General features: G+C 44.6%; 1 protein-coding gene across 1 annotated transcript in view; it reads right to left on the bottom strand.

Moving 5' to 3' along the window:
• The window catches only part of LOC119950879 (exocyst complex component 6-like), a 232,849-nt gene that overhangs the window by 41,334 nt on the left and 169,205 nt on the right, over positions 1–22,310 (bottom strand). Inside the window, 1 exon segment of the mRNA XM_038773764.1 lies at positions 13,730–13,803. Coding sequence (XP_038629692.1) covers positions 13,730–13,803 — 74 coding nt within the window.

The following is a 22,310-nucleotide window of genomic DNA, read 5'->3' as shown; positions in this document are numbered from 1 at the left end:
TGGGTCAAGTAAAAAAACTTCTCACTTCATTGTGCAACTCGAAAAGACATGCACGAATCGGCACAGTGCCAGGGTCCCAGGTTCGATTCTCCGCTGGGTCACTGTCTGTGTGGAGTCTGCATGTTCTCCCCGTGTCTGCATGGGTTTCCTCCGGGTGCTCCGGTTTCCTCCCACAGTCCAAAGATGTGCAGGTTAGGTGGATTGACCTTGGTGACCAAAAATGTTAGGAGGGGTTACTGGGTTACGGGGATACAGGGGAAGTGAGGGCTCAAGTGGGTCAGCGCATACTTGATGGGTTGAATGGCCTCCTTCTGCACTGTATGTTAGGGGCTGTTTAGCACAGGGCTAAATCGCTGGCTTTGAAAGCAGACCAAGCAGGCCAGCAGCACGGTTCGATTCCCGTAACAGCCTCCCAGAACAGGCGCCGGAATGGGGCGACTAGGGACTTTTCACAGTAACTTCATTTGAAGCCTACTCGTGACAATAAGCAATTTTCATTTTTCATGTTCTATGTTCAATCTTTCCTCTGGAAAGCCAGCAGACTTTGGCATGCAGAAATTGTTGCTGATCACTGCCCATCTTCTTTGAAAATTTTCATGAATTCAGTAGGGTGGCCTTGATAAAATGAACTGTTTTCAGTTTTCAGGAAGGACAGACAGAAAGGAAAAGGTGGTGGAGTTGCAGTGTTGATGAAACAAGATATTGATACAATATTGAGGAAAGATATTGGCACAAATGATGTGAAATCTGTCTGGGTCGAGTTAGGAAACATCAAGGGGCAAAAACATTCGTAGGGGTGGTATACAGATCACCAAAGAGCAGGGGTAATGTTGGGAATAGCATTAGACAGGAAATCAGAGATGCATGATCACTGCCTATAGTTGCGCATTCATAATTTTCTTGCTACTCCGAAATTCGGAGCTTGCTTTCAAAAAATGTGATTGGCTTGGATGCGTATTCCCCATGTTCAGCCTCCAATGAAGATTAAGCTTTCATTGGACAGAGCTTCAACACACAATGGCAACGGTTCGTTTTCAGTGCCTGCGCAAAGTAACCCAGTTCTAAGTATTTACTATTGTATTTTCTTCGCACACAATCACTTAAGTTTCATTTGATGATGCCTCACTGCCATTTTGATATTGGTCGGTGGGCAGCACTGTAGCACAGTGGTTAGCACAGTTGCTTCACAGCTGCTTCACAGCTCCAGGGTCCCAGGTTTGATTCCTGGCTGGGTCACAGTCTTGTGCGGAGTCTGCATGTCTGCAAGGGGTACTTTTTTCTCCACTTTTGTTTTCTTGAACAGACTCACGGACCACCTGCAGTACTCTCTGTTCGAAAGCTCTGGTCTTTATAAAATTCATCCCCTCACCGTCACTATTTAATCTTGACCTGCTGCCCTCAACTGACAAATGCTCTTCGAGCTTGACAGTAAAAGATGTCAGACATGGCGCAAGGTAACAGAGCAAATAAACCAAATGACTACATGTGTTCGAAGGAATTGATTGACAGGACTTGAAATGGTCATCCTGAGACTTTGAAAAACAATGTTGCTGTTGGACAGGATCGCCAATGTTCCTATTTTCCTATTAAATAGAGAAGCCCGATGCTTTCAAGAACTCTGACACACTACAATTTTTATTTTGATTCACAACATTGTGAGAAAGATGGTATTATTGCAAGTACAGACTCAGTTGAGTCCTCTGAAAAATAATCTTAAAAACATGTATTTTTCATGAATGAAAATGAAAACATTTGTTGACATTAGATTTCAATGTTGATTATCTAGACTTTCTGCAATTGCACACAATTTGGTTTCATTCAAATTTTTTAAAACCAGAATTTGTTCGCATTTTCCAACTAATCTTTCACATCCACAGTCTAAAGTAAGGGAAAAAAGGGAGCTGTTAGTGAGACAGCTAACTTCCATTAGTGATCAAATGATTGGCAGTGGGATCATGACCCCTCAATCTTGGGTCACCTACTTTTCTGAAAAGGGCAATCCTGATGATCCATCTTTTAGCTGCAGCTTCTCATCCAATCCCAAGCCTCTTGCCTTTCAGCTTTGATTTGGCTCAAGCTTTCCCTAGTATCAGTCTCTACCTGTCATCAACTCTTCTGTAAAGCGATGCAAGTATCAAGAGCCTAACCCTAGGGCACAGTCAGGGTGGGCAGGTAAAACCTGACCACTAGATCTACTTCCTTATCTTTCAGAACCTCGAAGGCAGGGCAGAGTATCAAATTCAAACTGGAGAACAGTACATGAAACAGCCAGATGACCCTGTGGAGACGTTCCTTATAAAAGGCACTGTTTCCTGCACAGCCTGTTTGAAAAGAAATGTCATCCATCACATTAAAAAATAAATGGATCATAGGATTGTATGACAGGGAAATTGTCACATGGTATTCCTACTACAGGTGGATACTGATTTACACAAGTGCTTATGTTCTTTTGCATTCCCAACACATCGTCACTCACAGGGCAGAAAAGCTGAATGAGGTTCTTGGCTTTGATTAATGGAAAGCCATATGATCCCTTGAGAGCACCGAACTAAAACTGCTTTATAGCAATCAAATGAGCATGTTTAAATCTAAAGCATCCCAGTTACAAAGTGCTACAATGGGGAATTAGACTGAAGCAAAAAATGAGATTTTCATAATATGCATCAACAAACAAACACATACATATATAAAACATATGCACAAATACATCTAACAAGTATAAAGCCCTATTAAAAGTATCAGGAACCGTTTAAATAAATTTGGCGTGGATCCGGGGGTGTATTCAGAGGTATATGGAGGCCAATGACAATGGGGAGGTCTCGGTGAGTGTGGTCTGGGAGGCGCTGAAGGCGGTGGTTAGAGGGGAGCTGATCTCCATCAGGGCTCACAGAGAGAAGAGGGAGGAGGAGGAAGAGGATTAGATTGGTAGGAGAGATACTTAGGGTGGATAGGAGATATGCGGAATCCTCCGAGGAAAGGCTGTTGAAGGAGTGCCGGAGCCTCCAAATGGAGTTTGACTTGTTGACGACAGAGAAAGCGGAGGCCCAGTGGAGCGTATGAATATGGGGAGAAGGCGAGTCGGATGCTGGCGCATCAGCTGCGGAAGGAGGAGGCGGCTAGGGAAATTGGGGGAATCAGGGACAAGGGAGGGAATACGGAGCGGAGAGCAGGTAGAGGGCTTGGGGGCCCCGATTGGGATGGAGGAGCTGGTTAAAGGGTTGGGGAGTATACAGGTGGGCAAGGCCCCGGGACCGGATGGGTTCCCGATGGAATTTTATAGGAAGTTTTCAGAACTGTCAGCTCCGTTGCTGCTTAGAACTATTAATGAGGCGAGAGAAAAAGGAAGTCTTCCCCCGACGATGTCGAGAGCTCTGATCTTGCTTATTCTCAAGCGGGACAAAGACCCGCTGCAGTGTGGCTCGTATAGGCCGATTTCACTCCTTAATGTGGATGCCAAGTTGTTGGCGAAGGTCCTGGCCACTAGGATTGAGGATTATGTCCCGGGAGTGATACATGAGGATCAGACGGGATTTGTGAAGGGCAGGCAATTGAATGCAAATGTGCGGAGGGACTATATCGTGGAATGAGGCAGGGGTGCCCTCTGTCCCCCCTGCTGTTTGCTTTGGCGATTGAACCATTGGCCATGGCGCTGAGGGAATCTAGAAGCTGGAGGGGCTTGGTGAGAGTACCGCATCTCATTATATGCAGATGATTTGCTTTTATATATTACAGACCCGGTGGAGGGGATGGGGAGGTTATGCAGACCCTCAGGGAGTTTGGAGACTTCTCGGGGTATAAGCTTAATGTTGGGAAGAGCGAGCTCTTTGTGATTGATGCGCGGGATCAGGAAAAGAGGTTGGAGGAGCTGCTGCTCAAGATGGTGGTGAGGAGTTTTCGGTATTTGGGTATTCAGGGGGCCACGTGTTTGGGGGTCTTACATAGACTCAATCTGGCACGGCTGGTGGACCAGATGGAGGAGGATTAAGAGGTGGGACATGCTTCCGCTCTGCCTAGCGGGTAGGGTGCAGTCTGTCAAGATGATGGTCCTCCCTAGGTTTTTGTTCGTGTTTCAGTGCCTGCTCATCCTCATCCCCAAGGCCTTTTTCAAGCGTGTGAGCAAGAGTATCATGGGATTTGTGTGATGATGGAGGGAGAGGGGGCGGCATGGAAAAGACTAGAGGCAGAGACTTGTGTAGGTACTAGCCTGGGGGCACTGGTGACAGCACCGTTGTCGCTTCCGCCGACGCGGTATACCACGAGCCCGGTGGTGACGACGACGCTGAAGATTTGGGGGCAATGGAGGCAGCACAGGAGGGAGACGGGGGCCTCAGTCTGGTCCCCGATACAGAATAACCATAGGTTTGCCCTGGGCAGGATAGATGGTGGGTTCCGAAGCTGGCACCGGGCGGGAATTCGTAGGCTGGGGGATCTATTCATTGACGGGACTTTTGTCAGCTTAAAGGCACTGGAGGAGAAATTCGGGCTACCCCAGGAAATGCCTTCAGGTATATGCAGGTTCGGGCGTTTGTTAGGAAGCAAGTAGGAGAATTTCCATTGCTGCCTGCCCGAAGGATACAGGACAGGGTGATTTTGGGTGTGTGGGTCGGAGAGGGTAAGATCTCAGGGATATACCAGGAGTTGCAGGAGGCGGAGGAAGCCTCGGTGGAGGAGTTGAAGGGCAAATGGGAGGAGGAGCTGGGTGAGGAGCTGGATGAGGGCCTGTGGGCTGACGCCCTGGGCAAGGTCAATTCCTCCTCATCTTGCGCCAGGCTCAGCCTGATCCAGTTTAAAGTGTTACACAGGGCGCATATGACGGGAGCGAGGATGAGTAAGTTTTTTGGGGTGGAGGACAGATGTGTGTGGTGTTCGGGGAGCCCAGAAAACCACGCCTATATGTTCTGGGTGTGCCCGGCGCTTGCGGAGTTCTGGAAGGGCTTTGCAAAGGTCATGTCCAAGGTCTTGGACACGCGGGTAAAACCGAGCTGGGGGATAGCGATATTTAGGGTATCGGAGGATCCGGGAGTGCAGGAGTCGAAAGAGGCCGGAGTTCTGGCCTTTGCCTCCTTGGTAGCCCAGAGAAGGCTCTTGCTAGTTTCTTGCGGATTTCTTTTTCTTTTTGAAAGGGGCGCTCGCCCTATTTTGTTTTGAGTTGGGTGTTAATTTGTTAAACTGTTTATCGTTTAGAGGGTTAAGTTATTCTGTTTGGTTGGCATGTTGCCCGTTTCTCTTTGTATTATTTTCCTTTTTGGAGTGTTCTGTAAAACTTTTTGAAAAACTTTGAATAAATACGTTAAAAAAATAAATAAATTTGGCAGCAGGAAGGGAACCAGATGAAACATTGAGAGGAAATGTAGGGCACACAGAGCCTGAGAGAGAGAAATAGCATTATCCTAAAGAGTAGCTCATGAGCTGAATCAGATGGGGACTAATGAAAAATAGTCTAAGGTGGGTTTGAAGTGCATACGGGTACGGGGAACTGGCTCAAAGAAGGTGATGATCAGTAACTAACATTCCAGGCTACAAAGTACCAGTAAAGATGGGAGAAGTAGAGGATGGTGAACAATACTGATCAAAAAATATTATAGCACTGCAAGGAGATGATGTAGTTAAGGGGTCAATGACAGAATCCATTTGGTTATCATGAATAAAGGAACAGAGTAGCTATTACACTACTGGGTGAATACTGTAGGCCACTTGGGGAAGAATAGAGTCGCAAATTCTGTAATTTATAGACAAGGAAGAACATAGTACACTTGCAAGCAAAATAAAAGCGTCTGAATGAGGACAGTAACACTGCGGATATAAAATGGGGCAAAGGAGAGAAAACCTAAAGCAGTGATGAATAATAGATTTCAGACTGAAGGAAAGTTTATAATGTGTTTCTTTGGAGTCAATGGCAGGACCAATACTCTTTTTGATATATTTCTAATCATGACTTGGGCAAGCATGCTAATTTCAAAGTTTGGAGATAACACAAAACTTGGAAATGTCATGAACAATGAAGAGGTTGGCACAGGGTTCAGGGGGACATAAACCAACCAGCAGATTAAATTTATGCAGAGAAGGGCCAGCACGGTGCAACATGGTTAGTACTTCGACACCAAGGACAAAGGTTCAGTTCCAGTCTTGGGCGACTGCGTGGAGTTTGTAGGTTCTCCTAGTGTCTGCGTGGGTTTTTCTGGGTGCTCCAGATTCCTCCCACAGACCAAAGATGTGCAGGTTAGGTGTACCGGTCATGCTAAACGATTGCCCCTGATCTGGTATGCTCTGCCCGAAATCATGGTGGATGTAGATTAGCTAATAATTATTAATCTAATTTCCTTCCGATAGTTAAGTTAGATATATTTGCAGGTCACTGGGGAAAAGAGCAGGCCAGTGGGAGCAATTGGATAACTGTTTTCAAAGAGCTAGCAAAGAGAAAATGGCCTCCCTATGTGTATTATGGAGAGGAAGTTCAGGCTGAAGTCAAATAACGATGCCAAGGTTGCAAATAGTCACTGTATACCTGAGCTGGTCACAAAGGACCAGACGGGCTTAGTCAAAGGTAGACAGCTTACCTCGAACATCAAGTGCCTGCTGAACGTGATAATGACCCCCTCCGGGGAGAGAACACAAGAGGTGATCGTCTCCCTGGACGCAGAAAAGGCCTTCGACAGAGTCGAATGGAAATACCTCAGAGGTACTGGAGTAGTTCGGGCTTGGAACAGGGTTCACCTCCTGGGTAAAGCTCCTATACAACGCTCCCATGGCACGCGTACGGACCAACAATACCAACTACCAATACTTCCAACTGCACAGGGGGACCAGACAAGGATGCCCACTGTCCCCGCTGCTGTTCGCCCTAGCGATCGAACCGCTAGCAATCACACTCAGGGCAGCAAAAAGCTGGAGGGGGATCCGAAGGGGAGGCAGAGAGCACAGAGTCTCACTCTATGCAGATGACCTGCTCCTCTACATTACGGACCCACAGAGCGGCATGGGCGGAATCATTGCGCTCCTGAAAGAGTTTGGAGCCTTCTCGGGCTACAAACTCAACATGAGCAAAAGCGAGATCTTCCCAGTACACCCGCAAGTGGGGGAGGGGCAGCACTAAAGGGGCTGCCATTTAAACAAGCCCGACACAAATTCCGCTACCTGGGGATCCAAATAGGCCATGACTGGAAAGGGATCCACAAATGGAACCTCACCAGTCTGACGGAGGAAGTAAAAAAGGACCTGCAAAGATGGAACACACTCCCACTCTCCCTCGCGGGGTGAGTCCAGATGATCAAAATGAATGTACTGCCCAGGTTCCTCTTCCTGTTTAGAACCATCCCGATCTACATCCCCAAGGTGTTTTTCAAAGCGCTGGACAAACTTATCATGGCGTTCGTATGTAAAAATGCTAGGAACCCAAAGAAGGTCCTACAAAAAACAAAATCCAGGGGGGGGCTAGCCCTCCCAAACCTACAATTCTACCACTGGGCAGCGACAGCCGAGCGAACAAGGGGATGGATCCAGGAGCCAGAAGCCGAGTGGGTGCGCGCAGAGGAGGCCTCCTGCGTGGGGATCTCCCTCCGGGCCCTCGCCACGGCAGCACTCCAATCCCCACCCAAAAACACTCTAGCAGCCCGGTGGTGATAGCCACCCTCCAGTCCTGGAACCAACTGCGGCAGCAATTTGGCCTGACCAAAATGTCGGAAAAAGCTCCCATCTGCAACAACCATAGGTTCACACCAGCACTGACTGACGCCACCTTCAAAAGGTGGAGGCAGGACGGAGGGAGGGGACCTATACACAGACGGCAGGGTCGCAACACTGGACGAACTGACAGAGAAATTTCAGCTAGCCAGGGGGAACGAGCTAAGGTATCTGCAGCTTAAAAACTTCCTACGAAAGGAGACAAGGACGCACCCACAACCGCCACGACAGACACTACTGGAAGAACTACTGGACGCAAGCATACTAGACAAGGGAAACTGTAGTGACATGTACAACCGACTGACAGAAAGGGCCGACACCGTACTGGACGCAACAAGAAAGAAATGGGAGGAGGACCTGGGGATTGAGATAGGGTGGGGACTCTGGAGCGAAGCACTGCATAGGGTCAACTCCACCGCCATGTGCGCAAGGCTCAGCCTGACGCAGCTAAAAAGTGGTACATAGAGGGCAGCACGGTGGCCTAGTGGTTAGCACAACCGCCTCACGGCGCTGAGGTCCCAGGTTCGATCCCGGCTCTGGGTCACTGTCCGTGTGGAGTTTGCACATTCTCCCCGTGACTGTGTGGGTTTCGCCCCCACAACCCAATGATGTGCAGAGTAGGTGGATTGGCCATGCTAAATTGCCCCTTAATTGGAAAAAATAATTGGGTAATCTAAATTTAAAAAAAAAAAGTGGTACATAGAGCTCACTTAACAAGATCCCGCATGAGTTGGTTCTTCCCGGAGGTGGAGGATAGATGTGAACGGTGCCAAGGAGGCCCGGCCAACCACGCCCACATGTTCTGGTCTTGCCCCAGACTTGTGGAGTACTGGACAGCCTTCTTTGAGGCAATGTCCAAAGTGGTGGGGGTGAGGGTGGAGCCATGGCCGAAAGTGGCGGTCTTCGGGGTCTCGGACCAGCCAGATCTATTCCTGGGGAGGAGGGCGGACGCCCTTGCCTTTGCCTCCCTGATCGCCTGCCGTAGAATACTGTTTGGCTGGCGGTCAGCAGCACCACCCAGAGCTGCAGACTGGCTGTCCGACCTCGGAATCTCTCCAAATGGAGAAAATCAAATTCGCCATCCGAGGGTCAGACGTCGGCTTCCATAGAACATGGGAGCCATTCACGCAAATGTTCCGGGACCTGTTTGTGGCCAACGAACAAGAGGAAGAATAGCCAGGTAGCCAAGAATCAGGCGAAATTAGTCCAGAATCAGGGGAAGGTAGCTAAGTCATGAAAGGGAGAGATAGACTGGGAGGGAGGGAGGGAGGGGGGACGGACGGCTAAGCCTGAGGAAAGAAAGGTGAACGGGGGGGGGACCAGCTAAACCTGAGGAAAGAAAGGCGAACCATCGGGGGACAAGAGAGGAGAACCAGCGGGGTGGGGCGGGGAAACAGGAGCCGGAAGGAAGGCACAGGATGCCAAAACGTGCATGACATCTCCAGGAGCGGGGAGCGAGGAAAATAAAGATGGAGGACTGGAGGAGCAGCGGAGGCGAGCGCGGGACGGCAGCGAGACCCGTCCGGGAGAAGCAGGCGACAACAACACAAAACACTGCCATGTATCGCGCACACTAACGCTGGTGCACAATACCCTACCAGTTATTCTATTTCATATTTTATTGTATTTTATGTTGGGGTGTGCCCTTCTCTTCTAAATATGTGTATATATATATATATGTTTCTTATTCGGTGTACATAACAGTAAGTATACCTTGCTCAAAAACCCAATAAAAAACATTTATAAAAAAAAGATTGCAAATAGTCTGGTTAACGCCATGACAGAAATTGTAAAAGAAATTGGAGAAACTGACAAAAGTAGTGAGCTTGTGAAGTGTCTAGCGATGTGTGGGTTATGGGGATAAGGTGCGGGAGTGGACCTAGGTAGGGTGCTCTTTCAGAGGGTCTGTGCAGATTCAATGGGCCAAATGGCTCCTTCTGCACTGTGGGGATTCCATCGATTCTGACTGTGGAGTGATATATTTTGATAAGAACGAAAGTATTCTGAAGGTGGCTGGATAATTTGGGGTCCAAGCCTCTTTATTAACTGAGGCATGGGACACAAGAAGCAAGGATGCTAAATCTTTATAAAATGCTCTTGTAGGCCTGCGTCCAATTCTGGGTACCACACTTCAGGCCTAAAAATAACAGAGTCGAGACTGGGGAAGCTGGGAAATGCCCTCCTTACAGCAGAGAACGTTAGAAAATTTGATTTAAGTGCTGAAAATCATAAAGGGCTCTCATGAAATAAATTATGAGAAACTATTTGCAGTGCAGAAAAATCAGAAACTAGAGGGCCCAGATTTAAGATGGCCAAAAAATTAAAGGTGACATGAGAGTTTGTTTCAAAAGCAGCAAGTCTGGTTAGGTAGGCTCTGTCTGAAATCATGGTGGATGTAGATTAGCTAATAATTATTAATCTAATTTCCTTCTGATAGTTAAGTTACAAATATTTGCAGGGCACTGGGGAAAAGAGCAGGCCAGTGGGAGCAATTCGACAACTGTTTTCAAAGAGCTAGCATAGAGAAAATGGCCTCCCTATGTGTATTATAGAGAGGAAGCTCAGCCGGAGGTCAAATAACGATGCCAAGATTGCAAATAGTCTGGTTAACTCCATGACAGAAACTGTAAAAGGAATTGGAGAAATTGACAAAAGTAGTGAGCTTGTGATGGTGGACATCAGACAAGTAGACAGAGCACAGAGGTAATACAATGTTTGAAAGAGGTGGCAGTCAGGTAGAGCTGCTTGTTATCCAAGTACAACTGTTATCCTTAGTTCAGCGGTACCACTGTTGACTTTGAATCATTTGAGAATTCAAGCCTCACTCCAAAAATTGAAGGACATAACCCAGAACTTGGGCAATGCATGATGGGGCTAGGTTTAAGATGAGAATGCAACATCGCTGGTAACTCAAAACAAAGATCCTGTGGCACTATTTAAAGAGGTGTTCTGATTAATCCCTCAACCGACACCACTAAATGAAACAAAATGATTTATCTCATTGCTGTTTTTAGAACCTTATTGTGTGCAAGTTGGCGACCGACGTAACAACAGTGATCAAAAGTACTTCCATTTGCTGTGAAGCACTTTAGGTCATGAAGTTCACTTGGCAATTGCACATTCATTTATTTGGTAGCTAGCTCTGTGGAGCAGCATATAGCTGAGAAAGAGGAGGACAAAATGGGTTCTTTAAAAAAATGCTCGTGGTAGGAGGGGCTGGAAGAGCAGCCATTGTCTATGGCAGAAGAACTGCGCAATGTAAGTTCCAATGGATAACAGAAGAGAGGTGATGGAGGAGGATGGTGTATTCCAACATGTTGAAATTTGCAGAGAGGTCAAGGCGGCATAATTCATCCGAGTCACAGTTAGAGCAAATATTGTTTGTGACTGCTTGGGACAGTTTTGGTGCTGTTTGGGGGTGAAAACTTGGATTAATGAGATTGTAATGGAGGAATGAGAGAGGTAAATGTGCATTTTCATAGAATCATAGAATTTACAGTACAGAAGACGACCATTCGGCCCATCGAGTCTGCACCAGCTCTTGGAAACAGCACCCTACCCAGGCCCACATCTCCACCCTATCCCCATAACCCCACCCAACACTAAGGGCAACTTTGGACACTAAGGGCAATTTAACATGGCCAATCCACCTGACCTGCACATCTTTGGACTGCGGGAGGAAACCCACGCAGACACAGGGAGAACATGCAGACTCCGCACAGACAGTGACCCAAGCTGGGAATTGAACCTGGGATCCTGGAGCTGTGAAGCAATTGTGCTAACCACTAAGATACCATGCTGCCCCTAAAGGGACAATAGTATTAATTAAAATGATGTACAGTTGCAACATTTAATTGCACTGAAACCAAAAGATTATGGTAAGTTGTATGCAATGACCCACTTAATGCTATGTAACCAACCAACTGATTTAAGCCTCTATGGAACTTCAGTGAGATTCCTAACATAGTCCACCAGGTGGTGCTGCAGTAATCCTTTCCTTGAAGAATGTTGGACATGTTGATAAAGGTGCAGAAAGGAACGTTTTCACAGGCTCAAGGTCCCGAAAGGTTGCCCACTCCAAACCTATTTTCCAGGTTACCACTGTACGAGTTGAATTCTTGAAGGGAAATATTAAGAAGTGCTGGAAAACTAAAACAGTAGGCATGCCATTCGACAGCTGTTTGTGCACAGCTATTCTTGTTGGCTAGCTATAAAGACAACTTGCAAAACACTTGAATGTACTCGGAGCCCAAGAGAGATTGAACAGGTGGCCATCTATTTTGAGGAAAACAATTTATATATCCGAACCGGATGTAAAATGTAAAGAAAATGTCATTGTCGCCACAGTCCCAGAGGACCATCGGCTGCTCTCCCCTTTGAGAGCTGACTGGCAAGGATTTAACCAGAGGGTTACCTCAGGTGAGGGGGCAAGATTCATTAATAACCTCAGCCAGTATGGGAACCTATCCTGCGCTGCTGGTGTTTGCCCACATCACGAGCCAGCTGTCCAGTCAACTGAGCTAATTGACCCCATGGGCTGATGGAGTGGACAACAAAAGCCAGAGAGAATAAGTGAGCACATTCCACATTAGAAAGGCCGTGTGTTTAACTGTAGTAAAGGATGACCTAATATTCCAAACTTTGAACAACCCCTCCCACCACCACACATCCATCCCACCCATGATTTCTGTGAAACCACCTTGAATTTTGAGATAACATTTACCTCTACCTTTCCCTAATCACCTCCTAGAGTAGCAGGGTAGGGAGTATGAAAGCAAAAGTTAAATCCCACCCCCACTACTGGGACAGAAATTCCTTTCCATCCCTCTGGTCCAAAACCCTACACACTAAGCGGAGGTTCTGACTTTTAACCAAAAATCCTCCTTGAACGAAAATTAAAAGTTCAAAAAAATCTAGTTACCATCCAAAGTACTCAACCACAGAATCACAAACCTACATCAGCCTCCCGAGTGTCACAGGTTACTCACTCAGTCAGAGTTGCTGTGGCACATTCTGTACGCTGACGATATGGATAATAATGATAAGAACCTCCAAATTAATTTCATCATAGGGCTGACCAAGAATCTCTCCCACTCTTTTCACTCATTATTGGAATATTTTGGAACGATTTGCAGATCGATATCAACTTGTTTGGCCACTTTACCAGACATCATGGGGTGGGACTCTAACCTGGAGTTTCCAGATTCAGAAGCAGTGTCACTATCCACTGCACCACAAAGCCTCCAAGTACATTCCAATAACTGAACAGAAATTGAAGAATTGGATCACAATCTACCCACTGCTTTAAGCATCGAGCATAATATCGGACTTGAATTTACCTATCGCACAACTGAGAAAAAATAATGTTATTTTTTTCCCCAGCAGCAGACCCCAACCCAACCAAGCAATACTGTGTTCAACACTAAACACCTCTCTCAAAGACATGCACACCCCAAACCCCCCTTACAGCGCCTATCACTTAGATTGAAGTTTGAACCTCTCAGATTAAATATCCAACTAAGCCTTGTTTAGGCGGTCAAGAGCTCAGCCTTTTCTGCACCCACCTCATTTGTAGTCAACCTTTCTGGTTTCCTTTCACCAACCCCTCTCCAATCTTAACCACATTTCCAAATCTCCCCCTGTCTTTAAACCGAGCTGACTATTCCAGTGCTTGGTTTTAACTCCCTATTTACCACACTTTTGGTGATATAAATATTTGGCCTACTTAACCAAGAATATGTTTGTTTAGTACTCAGGGTTTGGAAAAATCTCATTTTTAAAAATTACATTTCTCAGCAAAACCAGTCACTCACAGGAGACGAAAAAGGAAATTAAATCCAAGACTTTATTTGAATCAAAATCTTTTGTTCAGCACATCACAATCGGCGTGCAGCACTCTGTCATGGTTCATGGCATTATAATCCTGTAAAGCCGACATGGACAGAGCAACTTCCTTAAAAAAAAACAGCTAACAGGCAGCATCAATGACTGATATTTTACCAATCGTTTCAGCATCACTCATCAAGGAAAAATAATCTCAAAGCCTTACTTGTCTGAGGTCGATGAATGCTAACTGCAGGGTGTCCCCTTGGAATCCTGGCACTGGCTCAGAGCTAGCAAACACTGGAAGTAAAGATTAAGGGAGGGAAAAATTAACTCTCAGGCAGAAACATGGCAAATCTACACAATTATATGCAGCCGTCTGAAGCATATCAACCTTGACTAAAGATGTCACAAATGATCATTTCCTGATTTTTTTGGCACAAAGAAACTTTTTAATCCAAATCATTTAAACTAATTGCTGTACTAAATTTACAACATACAATAATTTAGATTGCTAGGTGTTGTTTAATGATGATATAATATTTCTGTGCAATTGCGTGCACAAATTTTACAAGTTATGATATTGCTGTAGTAAATGGGTTGACAATTCACCTCAATTATTTTGGTCCACAGGGTGAATGACTACAAAAGCATTTTGAGAAAATAACGATTTCATGGCTGTCAACATATTTTTTAAACATCTGCTTTGTTACAGCATCTGTTCAATAAAAATCCTACCTCTAGCCAAACAGCAATTAAAGACAGACAGTAGGGTGGGAACTAGCTTAACATGCAGACAACAGGTGGAATGCTCTAAGCACTACAATCTGGACTTAAATGGAATGTCTGTTCTTGCAATCCAAGACATTTCTGATAATGGAATTTAATACAAGTCTGTTTGAAAAGGCCGTTTAAATATGATTAAAAGAAAAAAAAAGAAAGCTTGACCAATTGGAAATCCTACAATTAAAGGCGATTAGAACACTTTCCTTTCAGACAATTATAATGCCGTCGAGCTGGCAAATAGGAGTTAGCCATCCGCACAAAAGTATGAGCTAAAAAGTGTCTAAACAACAAATGTCTGTCCCATGCCATTTAGAATTATGAGTATTTGGCATTTCTTGATTGCTTAAATCAGTTATTTTAAGTCACACGCAAATAACGTTCATTGTAAATAGATGGGCTTATCCTATTGAATCGCCCCTCACCAAACCCTTCACCCCCCCTCGCAGCACGGACGGATATCAAGCCATGCTTGTTTGGAAGAATCACATGGCCTCCCTCAAGTAACGTTTGAGATGTCATGACGATAGCGATGCTCCTATGTAACCCTTCTGACTTGTCTGAAGCATACAAGGTCAGTTCGGCACTGAAGCTTGATTTGTGTCTGGAGGCATTTCCTAAAAGAAATGATCCATCATTTGCATTCCCTACAAGGTGCGAGGGACAGCTGTAAGAAAGAGAGTGTGTGGAGGATGCCCCTCAAAAAAAAACGAAGCCAACTCCAACAAAATATTTTTTTTCTTCTCAAATCAATTCTACCACATTGCTGGAAACTAACAAGGTAGTAAGTAGAATGAAGAGAAAGAATTCCTTACAGGGCAAAAAGAGAGACTCCAGCTGAGAGGGTCGGCAGGCCAAAGGAAATGTCTTCAATTGCTCTTAATCTAAAGAAAGGTTGGGGTAGGTATGTGGGCGATTCCATATAGCTGTCTTACATATACCATCCACAATATTCTGAAGCAGTCAGTCAAATTGGACTCAAAAATGTTAACTCTGTTGCTCTCTCCACAGATGCTGCCAGACCTGCTGAGTTTTTTCAGCGATTTCTGTTTTGATATAATAATAATAATAATAACCGCTTATTGTCACGAGTAGGCTTCAATTAGGTTACTGCGAAAAGTCCCTAGTCGCCACATTCCGGCACCTGTTCGAGGATGCTGGAACGGGAATTGAACCTGCGCTGCTGGTCTTGTTCTGCATTACAAACCAACTGTGCTAAACCAGCCCAAGAACAAAGAACAAAGAAAAGTACAGCACAGGAACAGGCCCTTCGGCCTTCCAAGCCTGTGCCGACCATGCTGCCCGTCTAAACTAAAATCTTTTGCACTTCCGGGGTCCGTATCCCTCTATTCCCACCATATTCATGTATTTGTCAAGATTCCCCTTAAACGTCACTATCGTCACTGCTTCCACCAGTTCCAGGCACCCACTACCTGGTGTAAAAAAAAAAAATTGCCTCGTACATCTCTAAACGTTGCCTCTTGCACCTTAAACCTATGCCTGGTAATTGACCCCTCTACCCTGGGAAAAAGCCTCCGACTATCCACTCTCTCTATGCCACTCATAATTTTGTAGACCTCTTATCAGGTCGCCCCTCAACCTCCGTCGTTCCAGTGAGAACAAACCGAGTTTATTCAACGTCTCCTCACAGCTAATGCCCTCCATATCAGGCAACATCCTGGTAAATCTTTTCTGCACTCTCTAAAGCCTCCACATCCTTCTGGTAGTGTGGCGACCAGAATTGAACACTATACTCCAAGTGTGGCCTAACTAAGGTTCTATACCAACCACAATAACTGGTTTTAGGGCACCCAAGAAGTAGCTGTACAATAGCTGGAATGGGCAAGATAATAAATGAAAAATGAAAATGAAAATCGCTATTGTCACAAGTAGGCTTCAATGAAGTTACTGTGAAAAGCCCCAATGCAGCTAATAGCAATGCAGTACATATTTAACATAAGTCATTTTGTCATGTTTTGTGGTTGCTATGTTCTAATTGAAGGCTAGTGCCATTTAGATGTATTATGCAAATATTGGAGGCAAATTAAAATACAGAATCATAAGTTCTTCCTCTAAATGAAGAATTGGCAGAAAATTCAACAGCGTGTGAAGTGCTTTGGGTCCAAAATGTCAAATCAGTTAAGATTGTCAAATTTAAGGTAGACTCAAAAGGAAGAGACGCCAATCAGCACAAAACCAGACTAAATTGCTAGTTTCATACTAAAGAGTATCCATCTGGATTTATTTTCCAAACTACTTGTTTGAATCAAGACACCAAAGAATGCTCACCTAAATATTTTAAGCAGGAATAGCTGATGGCAGCTATACAGACACACAATGTTTGGGTTTCATTTATGCTAATGGAATACTGGCTATTGGTATCTTGAGGCACTCAATGCAAAATCAAGAAGATAACGTTGAAACTTGTACATGATCTACAGCTGGGAAGACATTGTACAGTTTTGGACACTCCACTGTAGGCTTGATATAAAAAGCAATGATGAAGGATCAGTGCAGAATGACTTGGATGGTATCTGACACTTTGAAGAGAGAGTTGATAAATTAGGTTATTGAGTTGCAAAAGATTATGAAGAATTATGACAAATTAGAGTTGGATTTCTTCTACTAATTAGCAAAGTGATAATCAGAGGACATAAATTTAACATAATCACCAAAATAATTAATGGGGAGGTTAACATTTTAACAACGTCTGGTATGTTCAGGGGAGAGAGTACACATGAAGTACTTCAGGAGCACTTAATCTGACAAGCCTAAAGCCTTTCTGTCCTTCAACATGCTGGAAGGAATAGGTCAGCAGCCAATGCTGATTGAAGACATCCGCAGAGAGTGGCATAAGGTGCAGAAAGTGGAGCCTCATGAACTTTGGCTAAAATGTTTCAATAGACTTACCAAACACATGGTCATGAAGGACAAAGAAAAAAAAACAAGAATAGAAAATTATAGATATACACAGAGAAAAAGATGGATTAAGGTTTTGAGTGAGATGTTTCATTCAGACTTCTTCCCAAAGACTACACACCAACTAGCTTTATCTTGATGCAGATGTCAACAGACCTGCCGTGTTTCTGGTCATTTTTGTTGTACTTCAGCTTCTAACATTCTTTTTATCACTAGAAACAAGCAGGGACTTTGTCAGTCAGACAGCGATTTATTAAATTGCATTTATTCATCAGCTATTCTTTGATTCAAGGATGACAGGTGTTCATACCACGGAAGAGGCCAATTCTGGCCTCTCAGATTTTTGGGCACATGGGCAGGACGTCCCACAGGGCAGTGGGATCCGGAGTACAATGTTTTCTTCCTTTCCTTTCCTCTCTGCTGCTGCATTGGGACTCAAAGCATGATGGAAAGTTATCACCATTCTGAACGTTTGGTAGCAAGATCCTCTGAGTTATCAAGGTCAATGCCACTTCACTTCAAGGCAAACTTCAGTGTCTTTGAAGCATTTTCTTTTGTGCGCCTTTGGAATTTTTGCCATTTGAGAGGACACCATCTTGTGTTGGATCTCATCAATGAGGGCCTTTTGAGAGAGGTAGCTACCAAGATAATTGCTCAATGAATTCCATATTCTCTCCTTCAACATATATGGGAAATGGAAAATTTGGCTGAGCAGATCTGGGTTGATATAAGAGTTTTGGGGATATTCAAGGACAGGCTGAGCTACTTGTATGCGGAAATGAAGAGATCAAGAGTGGCTTGCACATCTGATGCAGAGTGGGCAACCCCTTTGTTCCAACTACGCAGCCAGTGAGGCGCATTGTACTCCTTTGCCGGTTCTGCTGTGGATGACCTTTTGGTCTTCACTTTATCTGGCACCTCTCCTCAACCCTGCCACTATGGGTTGCTCTACCAGGAGTGAGGAGCTCCTGAGAACATCCTTCAAGGGACTGCTGGAACATACAAGCGTCCCCACCATGTGAAGGTACAATCCAGAGACATGTATATAATTCACTATTTTGGCTGAACTCCGAAGTCTTTACCTTGTAAAAGAAATTCTGCCTATCAAGAGGAAATGGCCATTCTGGTTTTCCATTATGTATTATTATTTTTTAATGGAATTGGTGTATTATAAATTTTTAATGGAATAGGTGTTAAGTGTTTGACAAGGTGCCGCATAAAAGACTGATCCAGAAAGTGACTTGCAGGGGATTGTTGGTAGGGTACTCGATTGGATTGAGGATTGGCTGACTGACAGAAACCAGAGGGGTTGGAATAAATGAGTCCTTCTCTGTCTGGCGAACTGTAACTCGCGGGATGCTGCAGGGGTCAGTCCTCTGACCTCAACTGTTTACAATTTATATCCAAATGATCTGCAAGCAGGGATAGAGGGTAGCATAGCAAAATTCTTTTTAAATTAAATTCAGAGTACCCAATTCATTTTTTCCAATTAAGGGGCAATTTAGCGTGGCCAATCCACCTAACATGCACATCTTTGGGTTGTGGGGGCGAAACCCACACAAACACGGCGAGAATGTGCAAACTCCACACGGACAGTGACCCAGAGCCAGGATCGAAGCTGGGACCTCAGTGCCGTGAGGCAGCTGTACTAACCACTGCACCACCACAGTGTGAATGATACAAAAATAGGTGGGCAGCAAAGAGAAAGTAAAGAGTTTACAGATGGATATAGATAGTAATGTAATAATGTAATGTAATAATCTTTATTGTCACAAACAGGCTTACATTAACACTGCAATGGAGTTATTGTGAAAAGCCCCTAGTCGTCACATTCCGGCGCCTGTTCATGTACACAGAGGAAGAATTCAAAATGTGCAATTCACCTGACATGCACGTCTTTTGGGACTTGTGGGAGGAAACCAGAGCACCCGGAGGAAACCCATGCCGACACACGGAGAACATGCAGACTGCACACAGACAGTGACCCAAGCCTCAAATCGAACCTGGGACTCTGGTGCTGTGAAGCAAGTGCTACCCACTTTGCTGCTAGGAGAATGGGTTAAAATGTGGCAGATGGAGTTTAATGTGGATAAGTGTGCGGTTATCCATTTTGGCCAACAAAACAGAAAGGCAAATGATCTAAATGGAAAGCCGATTCAAACGTATCTGGGCAGAGAAATCTGGGTGTCTTTGTTCATGAATCGCAGAAAGTCGCTATGCAGGTACATGTAATTAAAAAGGCGAATGGAATTTTAGCATTTATTGCAAAAGGACTGGTGTATAAAAGTAGAGAAGTGTTATTGCAATTGCATAGCCTGTTGGTGAGACCAAGTCTGGAGTATTGCGTCCAGTTTTGGTCTCCTTATTTGAGGAAGGATGTGGTGACACTGGGGGCAGTTCAGAGGAGGTTCACCAGATTGATTCCAGGGTTGAAAGGGATGATGTATGAGGAGAGATTAAACAGTTTGGGTTTATACTCGCTGGAGTTAGAAGAATGAGGGGAGGGATCTGATCAAGGTGTATAAAATACTAAAAGGAATAAATAAAGTAAACATAGACCAAATGTCCCCCTTGTCGTGCAATCTAGAATGAGAGGTCACAGATATAGGTTGAGAGGCAGTAGATTTAAATGGAGATGAGGAGGAACTACTTCTCGCAGTCCCATAGTACGATGGAGTGTGGTGGAGGCTGAATCATTAAAGGGGTTCAAGGAGATAAATATATTTCGGATTTTTAAAATGGATTAATGGGATATGGAGAACAGGTAGGGAGGTGGATTTGAGACCAAGAAGAGGTCAGCCATGATCTGATTGAATGGTGGAGCAGGCTCGAAGGGCTGAATTGCTTACTTTTTGTATTTGTTTGTTTATTATCACATGTACTGAGTACAAACAGCTCAAACAGATCATTTAGTATACAAAAATAAAATAAAATGAAAGGAAATACATAATAGGTTCAACGCAAGGTACACAATGTAAATACATAGACATCGGCATCAGGTGCAGCATACAAGAGCATAGTATTAATAAGGTCAGTCCATAAGAGGGCTGTTTAGGAGTCTGGTAACAGCAGAGAAGAAGCTATTTTTGAATCCGTTTGTGCATTTTCTCAGACTTTTGTATCTCCTGCCCAATGGAGGAAGTCGGAAGAGTGAGTAAACCGGGTGGGAGGGGTCTTTGATTATGCTTCCCGCTTTCCTAAGGCAATGGGAGGTGTAGATAGTCAATGGATAGGAGGCAGGTTTGTGTGATGGACTGGTCTGTGTTCACTATAATTCCTATGTTCCAATATTAGCCCATTTTAAAGCAGGTATTCCACTCACAAAAGCAACTTCCTCCCAATGCACTTAAACATAAACTCGTGTCTATAATATGCCATTTTCTTTCCCCTGCCAAAGCCATGCATTGTCTTCTTTCTTTGATCTACTTTCAGTTGTTGTGAACTGGTTACTTATGTAGTTATCATGCACCTGGTTTATGATCAGCACTTTATTGGAAATCTGTTTTCCGCAGCATCATTCCACAGAACTTGTTGCTGTCTAGAAGATGGAACCAGGAACACAATGTAGGACACAGAACAAGTGTCACCTCCCACGGTGTTAAGAATGTGTGGTTAAGTGGATTTTCCACAGCACAGCAGCATTGCTAAGGAACTGGTGACCCAGTTCTGCATTGCAAAGCAAATATTGAAATTTATTGTTTTTTTAAAGAAACATTCAAGTTGACTGTTAACAAATGGCATTTTAGTGAATAAGCTGAACTGAAAACTAGAATATTTAAAATGTATTTCCAGGGAACAAAAACACTTATTTTGTTTAGGTTTCTGCATTTGGCATCGACTTTTGAAACTGCTCTGTTTACAAAAAGGTGGCAGGATTTGAATCTAGTTGACATTTAAACATAACATGACTTTCAGTTGATACCATTCCTCCTGTGCAAGTTAAACCCTGAAGCGCATTTATCAATTACAATAAAGGAAGCTACCTGCCATTTGTGAGTTATTTGCACATATAGGGTGCTAATGGAAATGTCACTCTTGTGACCATAAATCCTGAAAATGTCATACACAAAGACTGGAGGAGGGCACTAAGTTCAAACATAAATCACAGGCAGCACAGTGATTTCTGGAATGTACATCTGACAGTAGCCGCAAATGCTCAACAAAGTAAGCTTCAACTATTTACTGTCCTGGCAGCCATACTCCAAATTTCAGTCACTTTGTCTCAGTTTTTGTATAAAATACATATTTTATAACAGGCAATATTACTTTAAGCAGAATAACAGGTAATATTACTTTAACCCACTGCACCACCGTGCTGCCCTACTGTGGCCAATCATAACATCCTGGGCGAGGGGCAGCACAGTAGCACAGTGGGTTGCCTCACAGTGCCGAGGTCCCAGGTTCGATCCCGGCTCTGGGTCACTGTCAGTGTGGAATGTGCACATTCTCCTTGTGTTTGTGTGCTTTCACCCCCACAATCCAAAGATGTGCAGGCTAGGTGGATTGGCCACACTAAATTGCCCCTTAATTGGAAAAAATGAATTGGGTACTCCAAATTTTATTATTTTTTAAAAAACACCCTGGGCGCGATTCAGTCACCGCGATGCACCCAGAGCAGATCTGGGCGAATAGCTGGAGGGGGCAAAATAGAGGTTCACGCCGAACCATTTTGAGATTCAACTGACCCGCTCCAGATGGAGTGTTCCAGATCATGCCCAAAAAGCCGAGAATATCATTAACTCTCATTTGCATTTGTTTCAATCTCAATAATGAGATTAAAGTCAAATGCAGCAGTCTCCTAGGAATTACCCACTCGGGAAGTGACGTGGGCATCACTTAATACTTTTCAAAACGGGAAGCTGGCGCAATGGCTACTGAGGGGAAGTAAGGTGGTGAGCAGCCATTTCCATTTTCTGGCATGCAGCTCAAGGGCACCGTGGTGGGTGGGCATCTGTGAGGCCTTCTAGCCATCTTTAAATATTGTGGAGACCCGTAACAGAGGAAACCACAGATGCAGTCGGTCTGTTCTACCTAACACTTCCAGAACAGAGCTCTGCTGCGGCTTCTATCCTGAAATTCTATTTTGCTCCCTTTGACTGTGAGCA

The sequence above is a fragment of the Scyliorhinus canicula genome, chromosome 16, assembly GCF_902713615.1.
Source record: "Scyliorhinus canicula chromosome 16, sScyCan1.1, whole genome shotgun sequence".
In the NCBI taxonomy this organism is placed as follows: domain Eukaryota; kingdom Metazoa; phylum Chordata; class Chondrichthyes; order Carcharhiniformes; family Scyliorhinidae; genus Scyliorhinus; species Scyliorhinus canicula.
Note: the sequence above shows the minus strand (reverse complement) of the source record. Positions and strands in the feature narration are given on the sequence as shown.